Below are 23,203 nucleotides of genomic sequence, written 5' to 3' on the forward strand. Positions count from 1 at the left end.
TTGAGGTTTTTGTAAGGTTCTGGTTAGTAATTCATTTTGCTAGATTTTGTAACGCTTAAATCATTATTAGTGCATTACCGTGATCGTCACTTTAGAATACTGATCCAAATAATTAGTAATTTCTTCAGAAGGATGTAGTAACACTTGAGTCATTACTATCCAAAACCTTACCTCAAAAGCTTACAATGACCTCAGCTGATATTAGGAAGTTATGATGCTTTTCTCTTTAGAATACTGATCCAAAATTAGTACTTCCTTTGGAAGGATTTGGTAATACTTACTAGTGGGTTACAAGCATACATTATGCATAATTCATATTAATTATGAACCTGTATACAGTAGTTCTTAGTAGTTCTCCAGGATATATATATATATATATAAAATAGTAGTTATTGATTAGCTAATAGTGAACTAACTGAGCGCTATTACTTACTAAATCGTTAATCAGAGTTTCTAGGTAATAGTAGTTGAATGTAATAGTGCTTTAGTCATTTGTTCCTGTGTAGTTATTCATTAACGATGCCTTATTGGCTTCTAATGCTGGGTAGTAATTTATTACATGTAATCTGGATTATGTAATCAGATTCCAAAATTTGGTAACATAAGGTGTCATAATACAGAGTAATTACCTAATTAAGCACTTAGCAGTAGCCATTGTACTTGCATTAAATAAAATGCACTTACCATGTAACTAAGTTATAGAACAGCCTGTAATTACAGTTTGTAATTATATAGATGTAATAGGCAGCTACTGTTATACATATGTCTGTTACACAGCTACTTGAATACTTAAGTACAATCTTGATGCAATTTATTTTAAGTAGCTTATGTTTGTGTAATATTCTGTAATTGTAATGTAATTAGAAAGGTATTACATGTATTTTAGCTGTGCACTGGTGGGTTAAATCAAACAGGTGCAGCTGGATAAGGCGTATAGTATAGATACACATGAAGTACACTTAAGTACAATCTTGATACACTTTATTTTAAGTAGCTTATGTCTGTGTACTTACATTTATAATTATGTTGTATAAAGTCTGGAACACATATGTAACAATCTTTTGGCTACAGAAGTAGCTGTGTAACAGACATATGTGTAACAGTAGCTGCCTATTACATCTATATAATTACAAACTGTAAGTACAGCTGTTCCATAACTTAGTTACATGGTAAGTACATTTTGTTTCATGTAAGTACAATGGCTACTACTAAGTACTTAATTAGGTAATTACTTTGTATTATGGACACCTTAAAATAAAGTGTTACCCAAAATGTTAGTATTTGTAATTAGACTATATTATGTTTTAAAATGTTCATAATCAGATTACAGTTATTTTTATTTTTTTATGGATAACATGATTACATGTGATGAAGGGGTTCCCAAACTTTTGACCTAAAATATTTCCTTGAAGTCCCCCTGAGATTTAAAATGAATATTTCAGTCGTTTAACAATGCATTTGCATGTTCTGTGATGTCTGTTAATGGTCATACATTTTATTTTCCTTTGTTTTGTAACAATTTACATCTAAAAGTTATGTCATAATCCAAAAGTACTCAGAATGCAATACCTAAAATGAGTAATCAAGATTACATTACTGACTACAATTTTCAACAGTAACTACAGAGTACATTTCGTAAGTAATCTACCCAGCACTGTTTTTTGGCTCTTTGACGGTTTCATTATACACATTATGGCCAGGTGAACCTACATTTAATGGCTTTTCTTTTCTTTGTATCATTTTGTTTATGGTATCACAAATATCACGCTTGTTGGCTTCTGCCTAATTTGGCTAGTTACTGATGAATTTGTGTCAAAATACAGAAGAGTTTGACTGGAAACACTGCCTTTGATATTTTCTCTTTTAAATGTGCAGTACGTGATTTCTGACAAAAACTGATGAAAGTGGAACGGTCCAAGCAAAACACACTTCTAGCCAATCACCAGTAAGGGGCGTGTCCACTTGTGATGGGGGAGGTGCCTGTGTTGCATTGCAGGTTTGTGAATTTGGGACAGAGTTAAGCAAAAGATATAAAATGTTCAGTAATATTAATGATTTAACAGCATTGACTCTATCGGATAAGAACAACACAAATTAAATTGAGCTGAATAATGACACAGTTGTCGTCTGTGGAGCTGTTTTACAGCTGAATCGGCTGTTTCATAATTGATGAATTTTGCAACGTCAACTCTGATTTGAATTAACATTAAATTGACTCGAGCTAAATGACGATTCTGTAGCCTTCTGTAGAGCTGCTTATAGCTGAATTTCATAATTGATGAACTTTAGTTATTAAACTGAAATTAACCAACACTAAACTGCCTTCAGCTAAATTATGACACCATATACAGCAGAATTTGAATAGGTCTCATATTTGAAGAAGTTTTCATCACTGATTCTGATATTTTCCTGTTTATTACTGTGAAGCTGCTTTGAAGCAATCTGTATTGTATAATGCACTATAAATAAAGGTGACTTGACTATTAAAAAGCTCCAGTACTGTTTAAAACATTTCTGAAAGAAGTCTCTTATGCTCACCAAGAGATTTATTTGATTAATAATAATGTGAAATATTATTACAATTTAAAACAGCTGCTTTCCATTTGAACATATTGCAAAAATTGCGAAATGTAATTTATTTCTGTGATGCAAAGCTGACTTTTCAGCATCATTACTCCAGTCTTCAGTGTCACATGATCCTTCAGAAATCATGCTAATATGCTGATTTGTTGCTCGAGAAACGTTTATGATTATCATTATGAATGTTGAAACAGTTGAAACCAAAAGAACCGCATTTATGTGCAATAGAAGTCTTCTGATAAATTTAATGCATCCTTGCTGAATAAAAGTTTTAATTTCATTTTTAAAAAGTTATCAACTCCAAATGTTTGAAAAGCAGTTCGATTTTTCTGCTGTTTAAATATTAGTATGTACACTTGCACCAATAGCATTTTGCTTAGTGCATATAGAAACAGTTTCACAAAAATGTGACCCTGGACCACAAAACCAGTCTTAAGTTGCTGGTATATTTGTAGCAATAGCCAAAAATACATTGTATGGGTCAAAATTATAGATTTTTCTTTTATGCCAAAAATCATCAGGACATTAAAGATCATGTTCCTTGAAGACATTTTGCAAATTACCTACTGTAAATGTATCAAAACTAGTAATATGCATTACTAAGAACTTCATTTGGACAATTTTAAAGGCGATTTTCTCAATATTTTGATTTTTTTTTGCACCCTCAGATTGCAGATTTTCAAATAGTTGTATCTCAGCCAAATATTGTCCTATCCTAACAAACCATACATCAGTGCTTACTTATTCAGCTTTCAGATGATGTATAAATCTCAATTTTGAAAAATGGACCCTTATGACTGGTTTTGTGGTCCAGGGTCACATATCATAAATGTGACCCTGGACCACAAAACCAGTCTTAAATCAAAATTATCGATTTTTCTTTTATGCCAAAAATCATTAGGATAATAAGTAAAGATCATGTTCCATGAAGATATTTAGTGAATTTCCTACTGTAAATATATCAAAACTTAATTTTTGATCAGTAATATGCATAGCTACACTGCAAAAAATGCTTTTCTTACTTAGATTTTTAGTCTTGTTTCCAGCCAAAATATCTAAAAATTCTTAAATCAAGAAGGATTTTTTAGACAAGTAAAAATTATTGTCTTGTTTCCATGAAAATGAGTCAAAATTATGAGTTTTTGTTGAACAGCAACATATTCGTTAATGGGGCAAGAAAAATAATCTTGTTTTCTGTTTGACATAAGATTATTTTTCTTACCCCATTGGCAGATTATGTTGCTTGTTTCAAGCAAAAACTCACTTAATTTTGACTCGTTTTTTCTGGAAACAAGACAATAATTTTTATTGTCTAGAAAATCCTTCTTGATTTAAGAATTTTTAGATTTTTTTTTTTGGCTGGAAACAAGACTAAAAATCTAAGTAAGAACAGCATTTTTTGCAGTGTAAGAACTCATTTGGACAACTTTAAAGGCGTTTTTCTCAATATTTTGATTTTTTTGCACCCTCAGATTCCAGATTTTCAAATAGTTGTATCTCAGCCAAATATTGTCCGATCCTAACAAACCATACATCAATGGAAAGATTATTTATTCAGCTTTCAGATGATGTATAAATCTCAATTTCGAAAAATTTTACACTTATGACTGGTTTTGTGGTCCAGGGTCACAAATAGAAGTAATATGCTATTTGTACTGAAGGTAAACTATCTGAGCAATGGTGGGCAGTTAGTGAAAACAGTCTTCGCCTGTGTAGTGTAAACAGACACTGCCCTTACTATTTGCAATATCATTATTTTCCCCTGCGGCCTGCAATCCTATCAGAACACACCTACGACCCATTTTTGATTCCCAACCCATGCACCGACTAAGAATAACTGACCTAAAGGATATTAAAATGAACATCTTTAGCCACCTGAGTTTGTGTTAGTAGTGTTTAATGATTGTCATAATGAGCTCAAAATGCAAATAAAGCCAATCATCAGCGGCACCTGCATAACTAGAGAGAGAGAAATCCTCCTGGAGGATTGCTTTCAGACAACCACATTCCCCTGCCGTTAAGAGGCTGAATAAAGTGATTGTTTCGTAAAACACACCTGCTCAAGGGCTTTGAAGCGAGATAAAGGGATTTCCCATAATGACACCATCTAAAATAAAAAGAGTGTTTCATTTCAGCCTCTGGAGTACTGGAGTCACCGTGTGCTCAGATATGACTCTTTTTATGATCGGCTGTAGCTGAAAGATGGATTTCCATTGTGCAAATCTATCTTCCTCCATCTCAATGTGACATTTAATCTCATTGGGATGAACTGAACTCTGTGTTTTTGCCACATTGATGTAAACAAAGAGTAGAAAAAAAAAATCACATGAACTGTGTGCACATGCATTTAGGCAGACTTTTCATCACTGAGTCATTCTACCTGATTCTATCAGCCAGCCTCTTGTTTTGAGTAAGCATGTTCCTCTGAAGCCTAGTGAAGAGGAAAACACAAAGTCTGAAGTTTGTTTCTCTCAGACTGATTTTGCTGCATGCTCTGGTGAGCAGAGAGATGACTGAGCCGCTGGTTATGTTGGCAGGTGTGTGGAGCTCAGCGCAGCAGCATCGGCTGGCGTCTTTTCCTCCCCATCAGAGCCATTGTGCTCTTTGTCAATCACTTGTGCGCTGCTTTGAGCAATTACCACAGTTTATTCCACCCTAACCTCACATATTTTGTGTAAACATTGCACACAAATTATTTGTTCTGAAGTTGGAAGTTGGAATTGTGCATCTATATAAAAAATGACAGGCTTTGTCATTTGAGATTTGTTCACCGATGCAACCTTGAGCAGGTAAAAAAGTTGCACGATTGCCACATAAAATATACCTGGGGTCAGATGTTAGTGGCACTATGTCTCTCCATTCATATTTCTTTTTATCTGATCTATTTACTACTCTTGTAAAACAAAAACAATCACTCAAATGTACTGTATGCTGTTAAGTAAGTACAATCAATATATATTATATAGAGATGCATTGTATTATAATTACTAAAACAGATTTGATTGTAAACATAGTTATTATATATTATAATAAACATGCTATATATATATATATATATAATTTATTTCTAAGTATCGCTTTTATTTCATGGGAATTGTAAGCAGACTGCCTTGTCTTTATTTTCTCAAAGTAATTGCTACACCTAGTGGGCAAATATAGTTAAAACATCAAGAGTTTGCACTGCTGGCATATCACAAAAATGTGGACTGTATAAATGAAATAAATCTGTATAGCAGCATATAGGAAGCCAATGATGTTTTGAAGCCACTGTTTGTTTGTTTTTTATGTGGGACTTTTAACCAAAGAAACAAACTTGTGCTTTATCAGTATTTAGTCACAGATTATTTACTTGTGTCATTAGCAGAGATGTTGTTTATAGTCCACAAAAGGAATTCCAACTCTTTTAAAAGCATATGGGAAATGACTTTTCTGCAAATGTGAATATACTGTTAAACACAATATCTGCTGTGCCATGTAGTTACTTTGTGTTATCTGTCATAATAAATGAAAGCATTTTAATTATATTTTAGCATCAAGATTACAGATCCAACCTTGAGAAAGTAAAAACATTGCACAACTATGTTCAGATGTTAGTGGTAATCATATTTCTTGTTTTCTACCATTATTTCTGTTGTGAAACATAAAATGCATAGTGCATTTTTACGTTTGAGTCAAGCGCTACAAACAATATACACAATAAAAAATAAATATATAAAAAGTGTAGCACTTCACAACAAGGTTTTATTTGTTAGAATTAACTACGTTAATCTTATTTTTTTTTTAATGTTAACATTAACCAATACATTATTACAATCAAAAGTTGCATCTGTTAATATTATTTAACAGAGCTGAGCTAACATGAACTGACAGTAAACAGTAGTTTTATTAACCGATTAATTAAATGTATTGCTCACTGTAAGTTAATGCATTTACCAACTTTAACTAACAAAACCATATTGTAAAATGTTACCAAGTAAAAGTAATGCTCAGTTTTAGGGTCAGTAGGAGGCTATTATGTAGTAAAGGGTTTTATTTTCTCACAGGCTCAATGTTTAATAGTCTGAAGTGCTACATTTGCATGAATAATAATAAAAATAAAAAAACACCTATGTCGACCTCCCTGGTCGTAGTCACTCAGGATCAAAGCTTTCCACTCAATGGCCTGAACAGTCAGAGAAACTTGGCATGAAGATCTTTCAAACTTCAACCAAGAAGGAGTGAAACTGCCCTCTCGGGCCGACAGTCAAGAGAGATCTGTTATCAAAAAAAAGTCAGAAAGATCTGTTATCAAACTAATGTTGCAGCTTGTTTTAAAAACAAAGAAGCAGAAATGGACTGTGAAATGACTGCTAATTGTAACATGGTCATTCAGTAACGAGAAACACTTAGTCAGTGCCAGACAACGCCACAGTTAAGTGAACAAAAGAAGGAGAAGCCAATCATGTAATGCTTTTTGCTCTGTATCACTGGGCTCTTAAGCATACACCATTTCACACCGGTGGAGTTAAACTTGGAGGGTAAGGACAATTAGTAAAGGGTCTGGTTGATGTAGAGCTCGGCATTCACGATCAGTTAAGGCTCCAAGTCAAATTACAATACAAAGGTTTCAAAAGTGTAGACCAGACGGAGAAGACCTATCAAGGGACATGCTAAGACACGGTTGGTGTCTATGGAAAATAAGCAGTTGTGTTCAATTCACTCCAGCTCAGGGACTGTGACTGAAGGGGGCTATTATATCAGGCTATTTATACTGTCTAGATACCCCACGTTTATGTAATTACACCAGCAGAAGATTACAGATTATTTAATGGAAAGTCAGCTGTACAACAAAGCCAATTAATCTGTCATAAATTACATGCAACGCTGAATTCCTTAAGATGATTTTAGAAAAGCATCAGGTCGACACATTCCTCTGTTGCAGATTTATGAACTGAAATACTTATGCGGCTGACCCGGTGTTTTAGTGCGTCACGTAATGACACCGTTTAATTAACTTTCCTGGGACCACCAGCATGAAAAGAGCTGCACAGGTCAGCCGACATTTCCACTGATTATGAGCATGAACGCTTAAAAGCCTCTTTTCAGCAGCTCAATTTAAAAAGCATTAGCAATCCTGCGGATTTAAGGCTGAGCTGATCTCCGCCTCCAAAGTTTCCCTAAAACACTCACACCTCACAAATCTGAGCAAAAATGGTTTATTCTTAATAGATTTGACTCTAACATTTCCAGTTAAGAACAAATCAACCGGCCTATATTATAGGTCGTAACTCTAAATCAGCAAATTTCTTAAATGTAAATACAAAGAGTAAAGTATATATATATTATGGGTAACACTTTATTTTATGGACCAGTTCTCACTATTAACTATGCATATTAGGGGCTGTTTACTAGTACTTATTAGCACATATATTCGGCATGACCATATTTTAGATCCCTCACCCATATCTAAACTTAACAACTACCTTACTAACTATTAATAAGCGGTGAATTATAAGTTTATTGAGGCAAAGGTCATAGTTAATAGTGAGAATTGGTCCTTCAAGTGTGACCATATTAGGTTAATTTTCCTTGACATAAACACATTCAAATTAGGATTTGTCATACAAAAAGTTAATGTGGTAAAATAATTAATATACTTTGACTTTTTCTTTAGTGTGACTCACAATCACACTAAGATCAATATTTTAATGCAAAATATTGGATAATATAATATCCTAAAATGCCCTGGAAATTAGAGAAGACTTTACATTTTACACCCTGCAAATCTAGATTTCATTTATTCTTTGTGGCTTCCAAAGTAGATTACACTCTTAAAAAAAATGAAGATTCTTTATTGGAATCTTTGGATCTCTGAAGAACCTTTAACATCCATGGAAATTTTACATGGTATATAATTAAGAAAAAATGGTTCTTTTAAAAACGGTTCACTTGAAGGTTCTTTGGTGAACCCAAAATGCTTCTACGGCATCAGAAAACCTCTTTTTGGATCCTTAATTTTTAAGAGTGTAATGTCACATTCAAAAATGAAAATTAAAAAATGAACATAAAAAGTAATCCTAAGCATACATAAAATTTTATAACGTCCTATCAAACATAAAAATGTCAGTATGTCCAGCAGACAAACCAGAAGTGTTTTTCCATGAATAGTTCAATTTGATGCAATAGATCCTCTAGACTGGCTCCACAGAGAAGCCGTCTTTGGAGAAAGAACACATGCTGTAACCCAGCGGTGTGGAGTATATTCCTACAGGTGCAAAGGGCAGCATATGTCTGCTGAAGGGGAAAGACTGTCCGCACAAGAGAGCTGTTGTCTGGTTCTGCGTACAGAGTGGAAAGGGCAGAGTGAGGCCGGGATGTAAGATGGGTTTGCTGGTCATTTTGAGCCTCTCCAGCTCTGCCTCCTGCAGCCGCTTGGCCTTCGCTCTGCGGTTCTGGAACCAGATCTTCACCTGGGTCTCGGTCAGGTTGAGAGAGCTGGAGAATTCGGCGCGCTCTGCGATAGACAGGTATTGCTTCTGACGAAACTTCCGCTCCAGGGCCAAGAGCTGGGTCGTGGTGAAAGGGGTTCGGGGTTTACGGTTCGTCTTGTGCTTTCGGAGCGTGCATGCCGCTGGACTCTGCGGTCCTGTAAAATTAGTTCATAAATTAGCTTGTAAACTAGTCACTCAGTAATAAACAGCTCGGGCAGACGAATAATTAGTTTTAACACTGGACAAACTCATAAAGTACACACACCAGGTCACATCTGGCTGCTGTGTCTCAATACTTCATTTGGAAATCAGACTTTCTCATTATGCCTGTAAATAATGATATTTGTTTCATTTTTTTTTTTTTTTTTTTGTCTGTGCTTATTACTTGGTTTAAGATTTTGTTGTCTAATGACTTAATCGTTTCTAAAATTCATAGGCTACTTTTGGAGGGCAATGCCTTATCTCCTGTTATATCACTATTTTACATTTAAATGATAAATATGAAGAATGCAGATGCATAAACTCTCAGTCCACCTGAGATTTTTTCTTTTAAATGAGCACTTTTAATCAGGCTCCTATATGTTTAGGTTCAATAATTAAACTTTAGGTCAGCCAGTTACTTAATGCCTTATTTTCAAAACTGTGTGTGTTTTTTTTTTAATAGAGCCTCATTTCAAAGAAAAATCTCAGACGTACTTTTGCACCTGAAGTCTTCATATATATATACAATTTTAAATAACTGACACCAGTTGATTGCAACAATGTTTCAAAAAAGTTAGTTTTGAGGAAGTCGGTCAGGCTATTGTTTACAAGTGCCGCGTAATTTCATATCTAATGCTGTATAATGTCATTCAAACATTGAAAGGTTATTATTTAAGCGTAACAGTAGGCTATATGGTAACTTACGTGGTGATAATGTGGGTTTATTGATCCAGGAAGAGTCCTCTTTGACAGATTCACAGAGTTTGGGGAAATCCACCGACTCTGAATAAATCACTGCTCGATCTTCCGGATTTCTTATGCAGGGCATCTGAATCGGTTCGTGTGAAGCTGATTCACTCCGTCCTTTCTTCGACATGAGAGCTTCGACGCTGAACGACAGACTTTGCGTCTGGACTGAACGCTCCGGCGGAGATGACCGTGAACCCTGATCATCATCGTCTTCATCGGAAGATGTTTTACCTTTATAATTAGCTGAAATCATTCCGGGGGAAAAAATACTACAGCTATATTCCACATGGAAACTTGAGAAAGAACCTGCAGTCGCGCGTGCTCTCCGGTGCTTAACTTTTACATGTCTAACTAACAATAACTTGACAGAAGTTACAAGACTATCCAAAGTTCCAATAACCAATCATCGTTCACTCAGAGGCTGCGTCTCAGATCCTGGAGAGCCGCCTACTTAGGCAGCTTTTTTTATGAGTGTTTGTAGGGTTTGCATCATCAAGAGATCTGCAGTAAAGTTCCTGAGCCCTTAAATGATACTCTTCACGGTTATATTTAGAGCATAATGTGGTGTTTAGTGGGGAAATATATAAGCTAAAATTAGGTTTGAAGTTTTTCTTCAAATTGCTTTCACATAAGTAATTTGTTCATTTTAAGATGCACAGTCAAGCTAAAATATAGTAACTTCTTACAATAACTATTTTAAAACAATTTTGAACAAACTGACTTAATCCAAAGTTGCCTAGTAGTGTTTTTGTTTTTTAAACATTTAGAAAAATAGCAACTTATCAAAACCGAAACACAGCGACAACAAAACATGAAATATGATAACATTTGTGACATACATTTGGAGGGGAATAAAGGTTTCAGGCTAGTGTGTAAATTACAGTAATTATATTGTTGTTGCTATTAACACCTTGTAATTAGGCTCCTGGAATCCGGTTCTTTTTTACCAGGATTTAACCGTAATACCGGAAAATTGCTACCTTCTCAAGGTGTATGGCGCCCACTCATATAGCCCGAGTCTGTCAATTTAAAGGCTGTGAACTCTACTCGTCAGAGTTCACGAGTAATATGCCATGAAATGCACTGAAACTAATGGAAAAGGTTTGTTAGGAAACTAAATGTGCATTTAATGTAACGCTGTTTGCACAATTCAGGCTTCTCTGTGATATTTATCCAAGAAATCTAAACAAATGCAATGCAATACAAACTTAACATGCAACTCCCTTTTTCCCACTGCAAGATTTGCATTGCTCTGTGGCAATTATTTGATTCCTACAGAATGCAGAAGTACAAGTCAGTCCTGTCAAAACTAACACTTAAGTGTCTCCACCAAGTCTGGGCTCCTGCACCATTATTACAGCTCTCCAGAGGAGTCATACTCTGTAATCGTGACAGGTTTAATTCTGTGGCAAAGGCCTCGGCTTATGGCTTCATTAAGCTTTATGAATCACTGTGTTCGCATCACTTGCGTTCTATACTTAAATGCTTTGGGAATCATTTTAGCATTCACCTTTACATATTCCCCTCTGTAATAGCAGTGATTAGGGTGCACTCCTGAGGTTAAAAATCAAGGTAATTTGTGTTCCTTTGTGGTGTCTTTAAAGTCGTTTAGATTGTTAAACTAGTGAATTAAGTTGAAGAAAAAGAATTAAGTTGTCAGCGAGAGCAGCGTATTGTGCTCATTAGTGGAAAAAGAGAAAACGTCAGGAAGTTCACTTCTGCCAATACTGTCACATAATATGCAATACAAACTCTATGTGCAGGGTCAACACTGGAGGGCAGTTTTAACAGATAATCCTTGACAAGGATTTGGCTGCAGTGGCCTGTGGCGCTCTCGACAAGGCAGATTGTTACAAGGAATGATTGCTACAGAGAGCATGGGAAGGCATTGGACAAGCTGTTCAGATATTGCATGACTATGATTTGATTAAAGTGGAAGACCTAATTATATAAAGATACATTTTTAGAAAAGAAATCAGTGCAGTCAATAAGATTTGACATGCACTGGCATTGCTGTGTGGTTTTAATTTGAAAGCAATGCTCGCACAGTTTGCTTTAATTATTGTTGTGTACAAACATGATATGAACTAAAAAGCATGACACAAACTATATAGTTAGCATGCCAAATAAATGTTAGTATGCTAGTACATTGATCAGTTCTTATTTACAACATGCTTTACAGTGGATTTGCTTTTTTAATTGTTTGGCCCAGATTGCTTTTGAGGGCAAACAGACCAAGCAAAACCATAAACAAACTCATGGATGGGAAAATGAGCAGAACAAAGCTCGTTTTAGAGAATTCATAGGATAATGTAGCATACTATAACCACTTTAGACATCATTTCTGTTGCTTGCTTTGGCTCGTAATTCAACATGGATGACACTGGGCCAGTATCACAGAGAACAACATCATTTGAAGAAAGGATTTGGGATTTAGAAAACGCCATACCTATTAAGGTATACAGCAAAAAAAAAAAAAAAAAATTAAAATATATTTTTAAATATATTTCAAATTACCAAAATGGCCAAAAAAATATATTTGCTAAAATTTGCTTCAAAATATATTTGTGTAAATATATTTTCTAGCAATGTATTTTTTTGGACATTTTTTATATATTTTTGCAAATATTAAAAAATAACCTAAATGTAGGATACTGTAAGAGTGGAAATATATTTTCTTGGCCCTGAAATACATTTTGAAAGATATTATGGTATGTGAGGGTTTTCAAAAATATTTCAAAAATACATTTCATTGAACTTAATACCAAAATATATTTGGTATAGTTTTTTTTTGCCCTAGTTTGAATAGTGCGTGACTTTAGAAACAATATATTTTATAAATGAGCATAAACACAAAAGTAATCCTCTTAGTTTAAACAAACCATTTAAGGCTAATTTATACTAGACTGCTGAATTCAAATTGCTTGGGAACATAATTTGCACTTCAGCAAATTTGTTTAACAACCACAAGCCAAATTTCCATTTAAAAAAAATTAAAATTAAATAAATTAAATAAAATCCTAAAAAAGACAAGAAGCCAAGAATAACAATTACATTATTCAGTTTGAAATTCTGTAAATATACAAAATTAAAGATTTTATTTTGAACCTCATAACAATTTCGCCGTTCATTGCCTTTAAACAGTTCATTTCTCTTCATTAAGCTACACTGAAATGTAAGCAGACCATTATGCACAATTCGTATCCCTAGAGGCAAAGTATTTGATGCAGCAGACAGCCACACTTTTAGGGTTGAACTGCACAACGGGAACATTCAGTTCATAAATGCAGCACAATATCAAACTTGACCCCATTTTTCAGATTACATAAAAATACACCAGATGAGGCTCTTCACATGGCTAGCAAGAATGACGTTCAGCACAATTGCACCCAGATAGCTTTTTCCAATAGACCCCATGTGATGAAATATGCAGTGCCAGTCAAGAAGGAAGCCGCTGTACTGTGACTGAACTTGGAAGAGCTGTTGAGTGTGAGTAGTTCTCATACTAAATGAAACATGCACAGTGAGCCTAATGTTTCTGACAAAGCTGGACTGCCTGTCTGTGTCCCTCTTGGCTATATGGATCCAGCTTCTTATTACACCCTCATCAGCGCTTGCACAATGTAAAGCGCTTGAAGGCTTCTTGCTGACACTCTTCTATTTCCTCATGGCGATATGCAATTATACCTGTGCACTGGCAGTTAAGATGACAAAACCTTTTCTGGGAAAAGTAATATAATTTCCTTGAGAATCATTTCGGTGTGGCTTCTAAGCATCAGATTTTGAGGAATTCTTTATGGATTTGTGCTATTGTGGTATTTTCTTCACACAAGCAGCTGAACCCCGTGGTTGCTTCTATCAAGGACTTTTTTACAGCATGTTTTATAATTCAGGAGGTACAGGGCATTTTATTGCGCTCTGTCACATTGTGAATTGAAAGCCGTAAAGCACTGGTTAATGAGATCGCCGTCAGCCAGGGTCACTGGTTCACATCTATTAAATGAAGTCTTATTGTCTGTGATAAGTCTTAAATTGTAGCTGTATATCATTCACAATCGGGAATTTGGCCATGTTGGGCTTTTTCACATGCACCTACCGTTCTGGGTAGATTACTTACAAATTGTAGTCCGTTACAGATTACAAATTACATGATGAAAATTTTAGTTAGTAACATAATCTGGATTACACACATTAGGTAAAGTAGTCTGACTACTTTTTTTTTTGACCTAACTTGTTTATCACATAGACTTGAATGTGATTATTGTGTACCATATTGAGGAAAAACAACAAAAAAACAAAGGGAAAGAAAATATATTTCATAAATGCATTAAACATTACATTACAGCAGGGTTTCCCAAACTGGGGTTCATGAAAAGCTAATAATGAATGAAATCATAAAAATGTCAAAAGCTTGGGAATCCGTACATTACATGAACAAACATGAAAACATGACATTACATGGACAAAGTTTTTCAGGTTTTGACCACACTTTGAATATTAATAATTAGGTCACTGGATATGATGAAGACATAGGATTTCACAGTTGTGCATCAACAGTGTTTTGTAACTTGCATAATTATTAGTCTCATTTATATACAGTAAGTGAAAGGAAAATTTTAAAGAAAAAGAACTGTGACGAATCAATAAATTAAGAATGATTTACTGCCATTGTGTGACTATGTAATCATGTAATTCATAAAACTGTAATCTGATTATGAGCATACTGATTAAAATGCAATCTAATTACAAGTACCTAATTTTTGGAATCTGATTACATAATCTAGTTTAGTAATCTAATACGTTTTCAGGTGGTGCTGAATTTGTGCAATATATTTACAGGTCTGTACAGTTTCATTCAGTTGCTATCAGTGATATTAACGGTGTTCGAGACGCAACTACAAAGCACCTATGCTTTCACAATATCTCTCCTCCCATGTGCCTCAAACAGAAAGCTTTTTAGCCTCAGAACTAATTCCAGCTGTTCAAGGGGTGATATTTCATTAATTATGGATGCTGTAGTTAAAAGGAAATATGCTGTGAGGAAAAAGATGTGCAAATGTAACCAGTAGCATAAGGTGTGTGAGGAAGCATAAAGATGAGTCACTGTCATTGTCTTTGTGCTGCTTTGTGTGCATCCAACCACATCAAGCCAGTGCAAAGTTGAGAGCGGAAAACAGAGAACTGGAGCTAATTATGACACAATGTGTCATTTAACAGAATATATTAAATCTGAATGCCAAAGATGAAGTGGAAAGAATGATACATAGCTTTATGGTGACGTAGACAAGAGAAAAGAAAATACAACCAACCAAAATTAAACTGTATTGTATTGAAGTTCAATGAGCCCTTTGAAGCTAAATTCAAACAAAACATAAAGCAGGGCTGGTCACAGAAGATACGTGACCCTGGACCACAAAACCAGTCTCAAGTGTCAGTTTTTAGAAATTGAGATTTATACATCATCTGAAAGCTGAATAAATAAGATTGATGTATGGGGTTGTTAGGATCGGACAATATTTGGCTGAAATACAACTATTTGAAAATCTGGAATCTGAGGGTGCAAAAAAATCCAAATATTGAGAAAATCACCTTTAAAGTTGTCCAAATGAAGTTCTTAGCAATGCATATTACTAATCAAAAATGACATTTTGATATATTTACAGTAGTAAATTTACAAAATATCTTCATGGAATATGATCTTTACTTAACATACTAATGATTTTTCGATAAAATCTATAATTTTGACCCATACAGTGTATTTTTGGCTATTGCTACAAATATACCCCAGCGACTTAAGACTGGTTTTGTGCTCCGGGGTCACATATATCTACTGCCCACGCAATACATTAATTGATTTATTACAGATAAACCGAAAAAAGTGGAACAAAAAACAGAAAAGGTGCTGGTAATTTTCTGCCAGAATATTATCCATTAAGTTTACGGACATTTCCTTTAAACCTAAAACACAACACATGATTCAAAGCACGACAAAATTCAATACATGATTCAAAATCACGATACAGAAAATTCCTTCACGTTAACACAGTACATTAACTCTTAAAAATAAAGGTGCTTAAAAGGTTCGGTAACACTTTACAATAAGGTTCATTAGTTAACTACATTAGTTAACATGAACTAATAATAAACTGCACTTATACAGCGTTTATTAATCTTTGTTAATGTTAATTTCAACATTTACTAATACATTATTAAAATCTTGTTAACATTAGTTAATGCACTGTGAGCTAACATGAACTAACAATAAACATCTGTATTTTTATTAACTAACGTTAGCGAAGATTAGTAAATACAGTAACAAATGTATTGCTCATGGTTAGTTCATGTTAGTTAATACATTAACTAATGTTTAACTAATGAACCTTATTGTAAAGTGTTACCAAAGGTTCTTCACAGCGATGCCATTGAAGAACCATTCGGTCAAAGAACCATCTCTTTTTTACCTTTTTATAACCTGAAGAACCTTCTTTCGCCACAAACAACAGAAAGGTTCTTTATGGAGCCATTTATACAAAAAGGTTCTTCTATGGCATCGTGAAGCACCCTTGTTTTCAAGAGTAATATGCTACAGACTTTTCTTAGAGTGGATGTGTCTGGAAATTGTGTACATTGATGCGGTGTGGTCCGATATTGCTATCTTATCCTGTGAGAGATAATTTGTGTTTTCCCTGTTTATCCGCACATCATTATAAAAATTACATTAAGCAACCCCTGCTTGTAGCCAAGGACTCATAACAGTGCAAAAGAGAAGGTGTGGCTCCACTTGTTTAGCATGTTTCAACACATGAAGCTAAATGAGCCTGGTCTGGTGGTGAAAATAATTACAGCTTAATTCAGTGTTGGAATCCGTATCAGATGTGCAAAGCCTGAATGTCACGCAGTCGTGCACAACTACAGCTCATTGTTCTGGACTTTCCACTTTCTTAGAAGTTTGTTTAACAGTTTATGGCAGTTAAATTCATGCTCCTATCAATTTATTGCTGATTCATTGCGAGATACTTAATTATAAGAACCAAAGATGTTGTAAGGGCTATATAATCTATTGCGAAATACATGCTTAGCTGGTAACTGTCAGATCTAAACATCCCCAAGCAACTATTCCTTTTCTTACTCGAGTTCTATAATTTACCCTAATCTACAACAAACATTTACAGTAGTTGCATTTAACCTGCATTTAATCTTAGAGATCTACCCACTGCCATTTAGCTGATGCTCGAGGAAAACACATAATCATCACAGGCGCCCAGGAGAGGGGCCTAAACTATAAGCATTGTCTGTAATCAAGCCTTGGGTTTATTGCTTCATTATACAGACTTGACAACATGATTAATCGATCTCAATTTAAATGTCTGAGGTCATGTTCTCAACAATAGCTTTTCTATTTGATGATTTCTGCCACAAAACCACAACCTGCATAAGCAAGATTTTGAGCTCCTTCGACACTGGGAATGTAATGCAATTTTGTTGTGGGCAAAACATTTACTGACAACCGTCTTCAATGAATTCTAAGTCTCCTTTTGTTGCTTTTTGAAACATCTAGTATCAGTAAAAATCGAATGGAATAGAAATAAGATAAATGTAATCAGCGATGGTCATTCAATGATTTAATAAATATTTTTGTCACAAACAGCTTGACATACAATAACAAACCTTTCTCAAACACCTTTTGTTGTTTTTTAAAAACCTCTAGAAATAAATAAATAAATAAATGTAATCAGTGATGGCCATTCAGTGTTTCTTTTTTCTTTTCTTTTTTTTGGTTAATAACAACCTGACTAACAAAATACAAGCTGTCACTAGAAAGCTTAAATGGAACAAAACAGTGCGAAGAGAAAGAGTTTTAGTGATGAAAGAAGTCTTGAATGAACACATTAGAAGGTCATTCTCCTTATAAATATCAAAAAAACTAATAACAAACACAGCAACTACATACAGTATAATTTAAAAGGAGAGAGTGGACGTAAGAGCCCTGCTACACTTTATGTAGTTGCTCTTAATTTTGGAAATATCACCATCTTGTGGTCATCTGTAACTCATGCTCGTGTCCTCCATATATTTGTCATTTTTTTAAGTCCTAAGAATTTAGATTCTAATAATAACAACATATATGGAGGCATATAATAAACACAACATTGTGGCATGTGAACATTCCTTTCCTCTTGAAAATTTGCTGTATGTGGTACCACCTGAAACTGAAATTTAAAAGAATTAGGCTACAAAATGAAAAACTGTTTAATTTAATGTTTTTGCATTACAATGACACATTTACCTATGATAGTAAAAACATATGTGACCCTGGACCACAAAACCAGTCTTAAGTGTCAATTTTATCAAAATTGAGATTTATACATCGTCTGAAAGCTGAATAAATAAGCTTTCCATTGATGTATGGTTTGTTAGGATCGGACAATATTTGGCTGAGATACAACTATTTGAAAATCTGGAATCTGAGGGTGCATAAAAATCAAAATATTGAGAAAATCGCCTTTAAAGTTGTCCAAATAAAGTTCTTAGCAATGCATATTACTAATCAAAAATGTATCAAGTTTTGATACATTTATGGTAAGAAATTTACAAAATATCTTCATGGAACATGATCTTTACTTAATATCCTAATGATTTTTGGCATAAAAGAAAAATCGATAATTTTGACCCATACAATGTATTTTTGGCTATTGCTACAAATATACCCCAGCGACTTAAGACTGGTTTTGTGGTCCAGGGTCACATACAGTGGGTACGGAAAGTATTCAGACCCCCTTAAATGTTTCACTCTTTGTTATATTGCAGCCATTTGCTAAAATCATTTAAGTTCATTTTTTTTTCCTCATTAATGTACACATAGCACCCCATATTGACAGAAAAACACAGAATTGTTGACATTTTTGCAGATTTATTAAAAAAGAAAAACTGAAATATCACATGGTCCTAAGTATTCAGACCCTTTGCTGTGACACTCATATATTTAACTCAGGTGCTGTCCATTTCTTCTGATCATCCTTGAGATGGTTCTACACCTTCATTTGAGTCCAGCTGTGTTTGATTATACTGATTGGACTTGATTAGGAAAGCCACACACCTGTCTATATAAGACCTTACAGCTCACAGTGCATGTCAGAGCAAATGAGAATCATGAGGTCAAAGGAACTGCCTGAAGAGCTCAGAGACTAAATGGTTACAAAAAAAATTTCTGCTGCACTTAAGGTTCCTAAGAGCACAGTGGCCTCCATAATCCTTAAATGGAAGACGTTTGGGACGACCAGAACCCTTCCTAGAGCTGGCCGTCCGGCCAAACTGAGCTATCGGGGGAGAAGAGCCTTGGTGAGAGAGGTAAAGAAGAACCCAAAGATCACTGTGGCTGAGCTCCAGAGATGCAGTCGGGAGATGGGAGAAAGTTGTAGAGAGTCAACCATCACTGCAGCCCTCCACCAGTCGGGGCTTTATGGCAGAGTGGCCCGACGGAAGCCTCTCCTCAGTGCAAGACACATGAAAGCCCGCATGGAGTTTGCTAAAAAACACCTGAATAAGATTCTCTGGTCTGATGAGACCAAGATAGAACTTTTTGGCCTTAATTCTAAGCGGTATGTGTGGAAAACCAGGCACTGCTCATCACCTGTCCAATACAGTCCCAACAGTGAAGCATGGTGGTGGCAGCATCATGCTGTGGGGTGTTTTCAGCTGCAGGGACAGGACGACTGGTTGCAATCGAGGGAAAGATGAATGCGGTCAAGTACAGGGATATCCTGGACGAAAACCTTCTCCAGAGTGCTCAGGACCTCAGACTGGGCCAAGGTTTACCTTCCAACAAGACAATGACCCTAAGCACACAGCTAAAATAACGAAGGAGTGGCTTCACAACAACTCCGTGACTGTTCTTGAATGGCCCAGCCAGAGCCCTGACTTAAACCCAATTGAGCATCTCTGGAGAGACCTAAAATGGCTGTCCACCAACGTTTACCATCCAACCTGACAGAACTGGAGAGGATCTGCAAGGAGGAATGGCAGAGGATCCCCAAATCCAGGTGTGAAAAACTTGTTGCATCTTTCCCAAAAGACTCATGGCTGTATTAGATCAAAGGGTGCTTCTACTAAATACTGAGCAAAGGGTCTGAATACTTAGGACCATGTGATATTTCAGTTTTTCTTTTTTAATAAATCTGCAAAAATGTTAACAATTCTGTGTTTTTCTGTCAATATGGGGTGTTGTGTGTACATTAATGAGGGGGAAAAAAATGAACTTAAATGATTTTAGCAAATGGCTGCAATATAACAAAGAGTGAAAAATTTAAGGGGTCTGAATACTTTCCGTACCCACTGTATGTCCTTATTTATTCTCCCTGTAATGTTCTTCACACAGCTCTTTCTCAATACTACACCATAATAACACGGCTACAAAAAACTTGTAGTCACAGCACAGAGTCATATAAACTACTTTTATGGCTAATTTAAAGTGCATTTTTTCTCTTTTTTTAATGAACACAGTTCACATGAAGATTCTTCAAAAATTCTCCTTTTATGTTCCATTTTTTTTTTTTTTAAACATTGGTGTCCAAACCTATTCCTAGAGGGCCACTGTCCTGCAGATTTTACCTTAAACTTTAATTAATCAAATACACCTGAACCAAAGTAATCAAGGACTTCAGACTCACAAGAAGCTTCCAGGCAAATGTGTTGGAGCTGGTTGATGCTAAACTCTGCAGGATACCGGCCCTCGAGAAGCAGGATTGGACACCCATGGCGTATCATAAAGAGGTGAACAAATGATGACAGAATTTTCTGTTTTGGGGTGAACTATCCCTTTTAACTGAGCAAACCTCATTTGCTTCGGCTCTGCTGCCTCAAGGTGAGTAACCGCTCTCTGATGACCCTGTTCTCCTCCACCATTCTCTTGATTGTCCTCAATACATACTGTTTTGTTCGGGATCGGTACTGACATAGCCATACAAAATAAAGATAGGTCATGATAATGAAAATGAAATGCTATGAAATGCTAACACTGTACCGAACTCACCATTTCATCTGCTTCAACATCTCTTGGTGGGAATCCAAAAGTATCAGATGAGGCCCCTATAAAAAAGGACAAAGCACAGAGCAATTATGCAGCTACTTTACTCAACATAATATATATATATATATATATATATATAAAATGTGCGTTTTTAATCACTTACTCTTCGGCTGTTCTTCTACACCTTTGTAAGTGACGCGTTTGGCGCGCCGTGATTTCCCGCCTTTAGATGCCCTCAGATTAACCGTTGATCTCATATTGGCGTACAACCTCAAAAGTTGGTTTGTTTTCACCTTTCTTGAAAAACATGGTGTTATTTCGGGACTTGTAACGTCTGGGAAGAGCAAGGGAGTCGCCTCTTGAGTCAACCCGTTCAGTTTATGGTGTTTGTTGTTTTCTCCGTTATATCCCGATTCCTTGTCGGTTTGAGGCGACTGAGTGTCGAAACGCGGTACGTAGAGTAATTTACGGAAAGCTGCCATAATTAACAGCGGCACCACACTTTTAGGTTATTCAAAAAAAGTTTTGTTTCAGTATTGTGAAACTTAACTGAAGTTAAACTTTGTAAATGTAACTATTATCACCGGAAGAGGAAGAGCTCAGCAACGGTTACTCAGGCTTTAAATGGAGGCCGCACAAAAGGAGGAGGAGCTAAGGTCAGTGTTGCGGAAGCTGCTAAATGACGTTGTGATGTCATTGCCGATGACATCATTGCGTAATTACGACGCAAAGATGTGTCACTACATCAAATCTCAGCAAAAAATATATTTTATATATGTCAATTTAGATTTGTTTGTATAATAATATAAATGCCTAATATAATATTAAAATATAAATAACTGTATTTTTAAATACAACACTGAATTATTGAACACTTACAGTTTTGAACCATTATTATTATTTATTTATTTGTTTTTTAATTAGCTAGTGAACTTATAAAACTAAACATTCTGAACAGTTATAGTTTTAAGCAGTGTATTAATAGTTATTTAGTGTGCTACAATCTAAGAAAGGTCTGTATAGGGCACAATCTACTAACATTAAGGAATTTTTTATCTGCATTTTTAATTACGCATTGTATTTTGTGTTTTCGGGTTACAACGGATAATGGATAGCACATAACGTCCTGAAAAATTACTAGTACCTTTTCCGTTTCTCTAGATATTTTTCTTACAGTGTACTAACTGATCAACAATCGCAGGTACAAGCTAAGGTGTATCACAAATGAACAATTATTCAATTATTATTATCAAATTGAACAATTGCAAATAGCAGCTAACTTAATGATGTGTGTGTACTGCTATGCATCTTTGGTTTACTCATTTTGTGTAATTTAGAGTCATTTATCAAAAGTTGCAAAAAAATTGCCAAATAAATGTTAAAAATAGCTAAATTTGTTGCTAGGTGCTTTTGGAAGAAAAAGTTGCTAGGGTAGTGTGAGAAGTTGCTAAATTTAGCAACAAAATTGCTAAGTTGCCAACACTGGCTAAGGTAGGCTCTTAAAGGAATAGTTAACGAATGAAGGAATGAACGAACGAATAAATAGGCAATTCATTATTATTATTATTATTATTTTAAACCCGTCTATATGTCATTTTTGGAACACAAAACTCAGAATCTTTTTTCAATGAAAGTGAATTGATTCCAGAAGTTTGTCATTCTGCTTCGTTTGTGTTCTGTGCACCAAAGATTCATGAAGAACATGAGCAAAGTCATTAGGCTATTCATTCAAAATCTTATTCTCTAGCTTTTAGAAATGGTGCCTATGGCACTGGTTTGAAGACGAATGCTGATTAATAAATGATGAGAAAATGCTCTGATCCCACTTTATATTAGGTGCCCTTAACTACTACGTACTTACATTTGAATTAATAATTTGGTACAATGCACTTATTGTGTACATACATGTTTTTACATTGTACTTATATATTTTTTAAAACACCTATATGTAATTAATTTCTGTAATTACATTTATAATTACACTGTTGACCCATCCCTTACACCTAAACCCACCCTTAAACTTACCTATACCACTAAACCGGTCCCTAACCTGTCCCGTATACCACCTCAATAGCAGCAAAAGTGTTTTGCAATACAATATGAACACAGTAAGTACATAGTAGTTAAGGCCACCTAATATAAAGTGTGACCATGCTCTTTTCATTTCAGATTTCCT

The 23,203-nt window shown here is 35.1% G+C and overlaps 2 protein-coding genes across 2 annotated transcripts; both read right to left on the bottom strand.

The window, feature by feature from the left end:
* Positions 1-7,777: 7,777 nt before the first annotated feature.
* Positions 7,778-10,427, bottom strand: msx2a (muscle segment homeobox 2a). Its single transcript, XM_058798338.1, has 2 exons — positions 9,957-10,427; positions 7,778-9,205 (listed from the first exon to the last, which is right to left on the bottom strand). Exons 1-2 carry the CDS (start codon positions 10,252-10,254, stop codon positions 8,751-8,753), a joined length of 753 nt encoding a protein of 250 aa, XP_058654321.1. The 5' UTR covers positions 10,255-10,427; the 3' UTR covers positions 7,778-8,750.
* A 6,897-nt stretch (positions 10,428-17,324) lies between these two features.
* On the bottom strand, positions 17,325-21,655 carry si:ch211-277c7.7 (uncharacterized protein LOC100538111 homolog). The gene is made up of 4 exons (XM_058798340.1): positions 21,191-21,655; positions 21,031-21,086; positions 20,834-20,948; positions 17,325-18,211 (listed from the first exon to the last, which is right to left on the bottom strand). Exons 1-3 carry the CDS (start codon positions 21,507-21,509, stop codon positions 20,835-20,837), a joined length of 489 nt encoding a protein of 162 aa, XP_058654323.1. The 5' UTR covers positions 21,510-21,655; the 3' UTR covers positions 17,325-18,211; position 20,834.
* Positions 21,656-23,203: the final 1,548 nt, after the last annotated feature.

This window comes from Onychostoma macrolepis, chromosome 14, assembly GCF_012432095.1.
Source record: "Onychostoma macrolepis isolate SWU-2019 chromosome 14, ASM1243209v1, whole genome shotgun sequence".
NCBI classification, from domain to species: Eukaryota; Metazoa; Chordata; class Actinopteri; order Cypriniformes; family Cyprinidae; genus Onychostoma; species Onychostoma macrolepis.

What these genes read in the sequence shown, in the direction of transcription:
- msx2a (XM_058798338.1), bottom strand. Translation starts at nt 10,254, where the DNA reads ATGATTTCAGCTAATTATAAAGGTAAAACATCTTCCGATGAAGACGAT. An exon ending in TAAACCCACATTATCACCAC is followed by an intron (nt 9,206 to 9,956) that starts GTAAGTTACCAT and finishes CTAATTTTACAG; the next exon opens with GACCGCAGAGTCCAGCGGCA.
- si:ch211-277c7.7 (XM_058798340.1), bottom strand. Translation starts at nt 21,509, where the DNA reads ATGGCAGCTTTCCGTAAATTACTCTACGTACCGCGTTTCGACACTCAG. An exon ending in TGTAGAAGAACAGCCGAAGA is followed by an intron (nt 21,087 to 21,190) that starts GTAAGTGATTAA and finishes CCTTTTTTATAG; the next exon opens with GGGCCTCATCTGATACTTTT. An exon ending in ATGTTGAAGCAGATGAAATG is followed by an intron (nt 20,949 to 21,030) that starts GTGAGTTCGGTA and finishes TGGCTATGTCAG; the next exon opens with TACCGATCCCGAACAAAACA.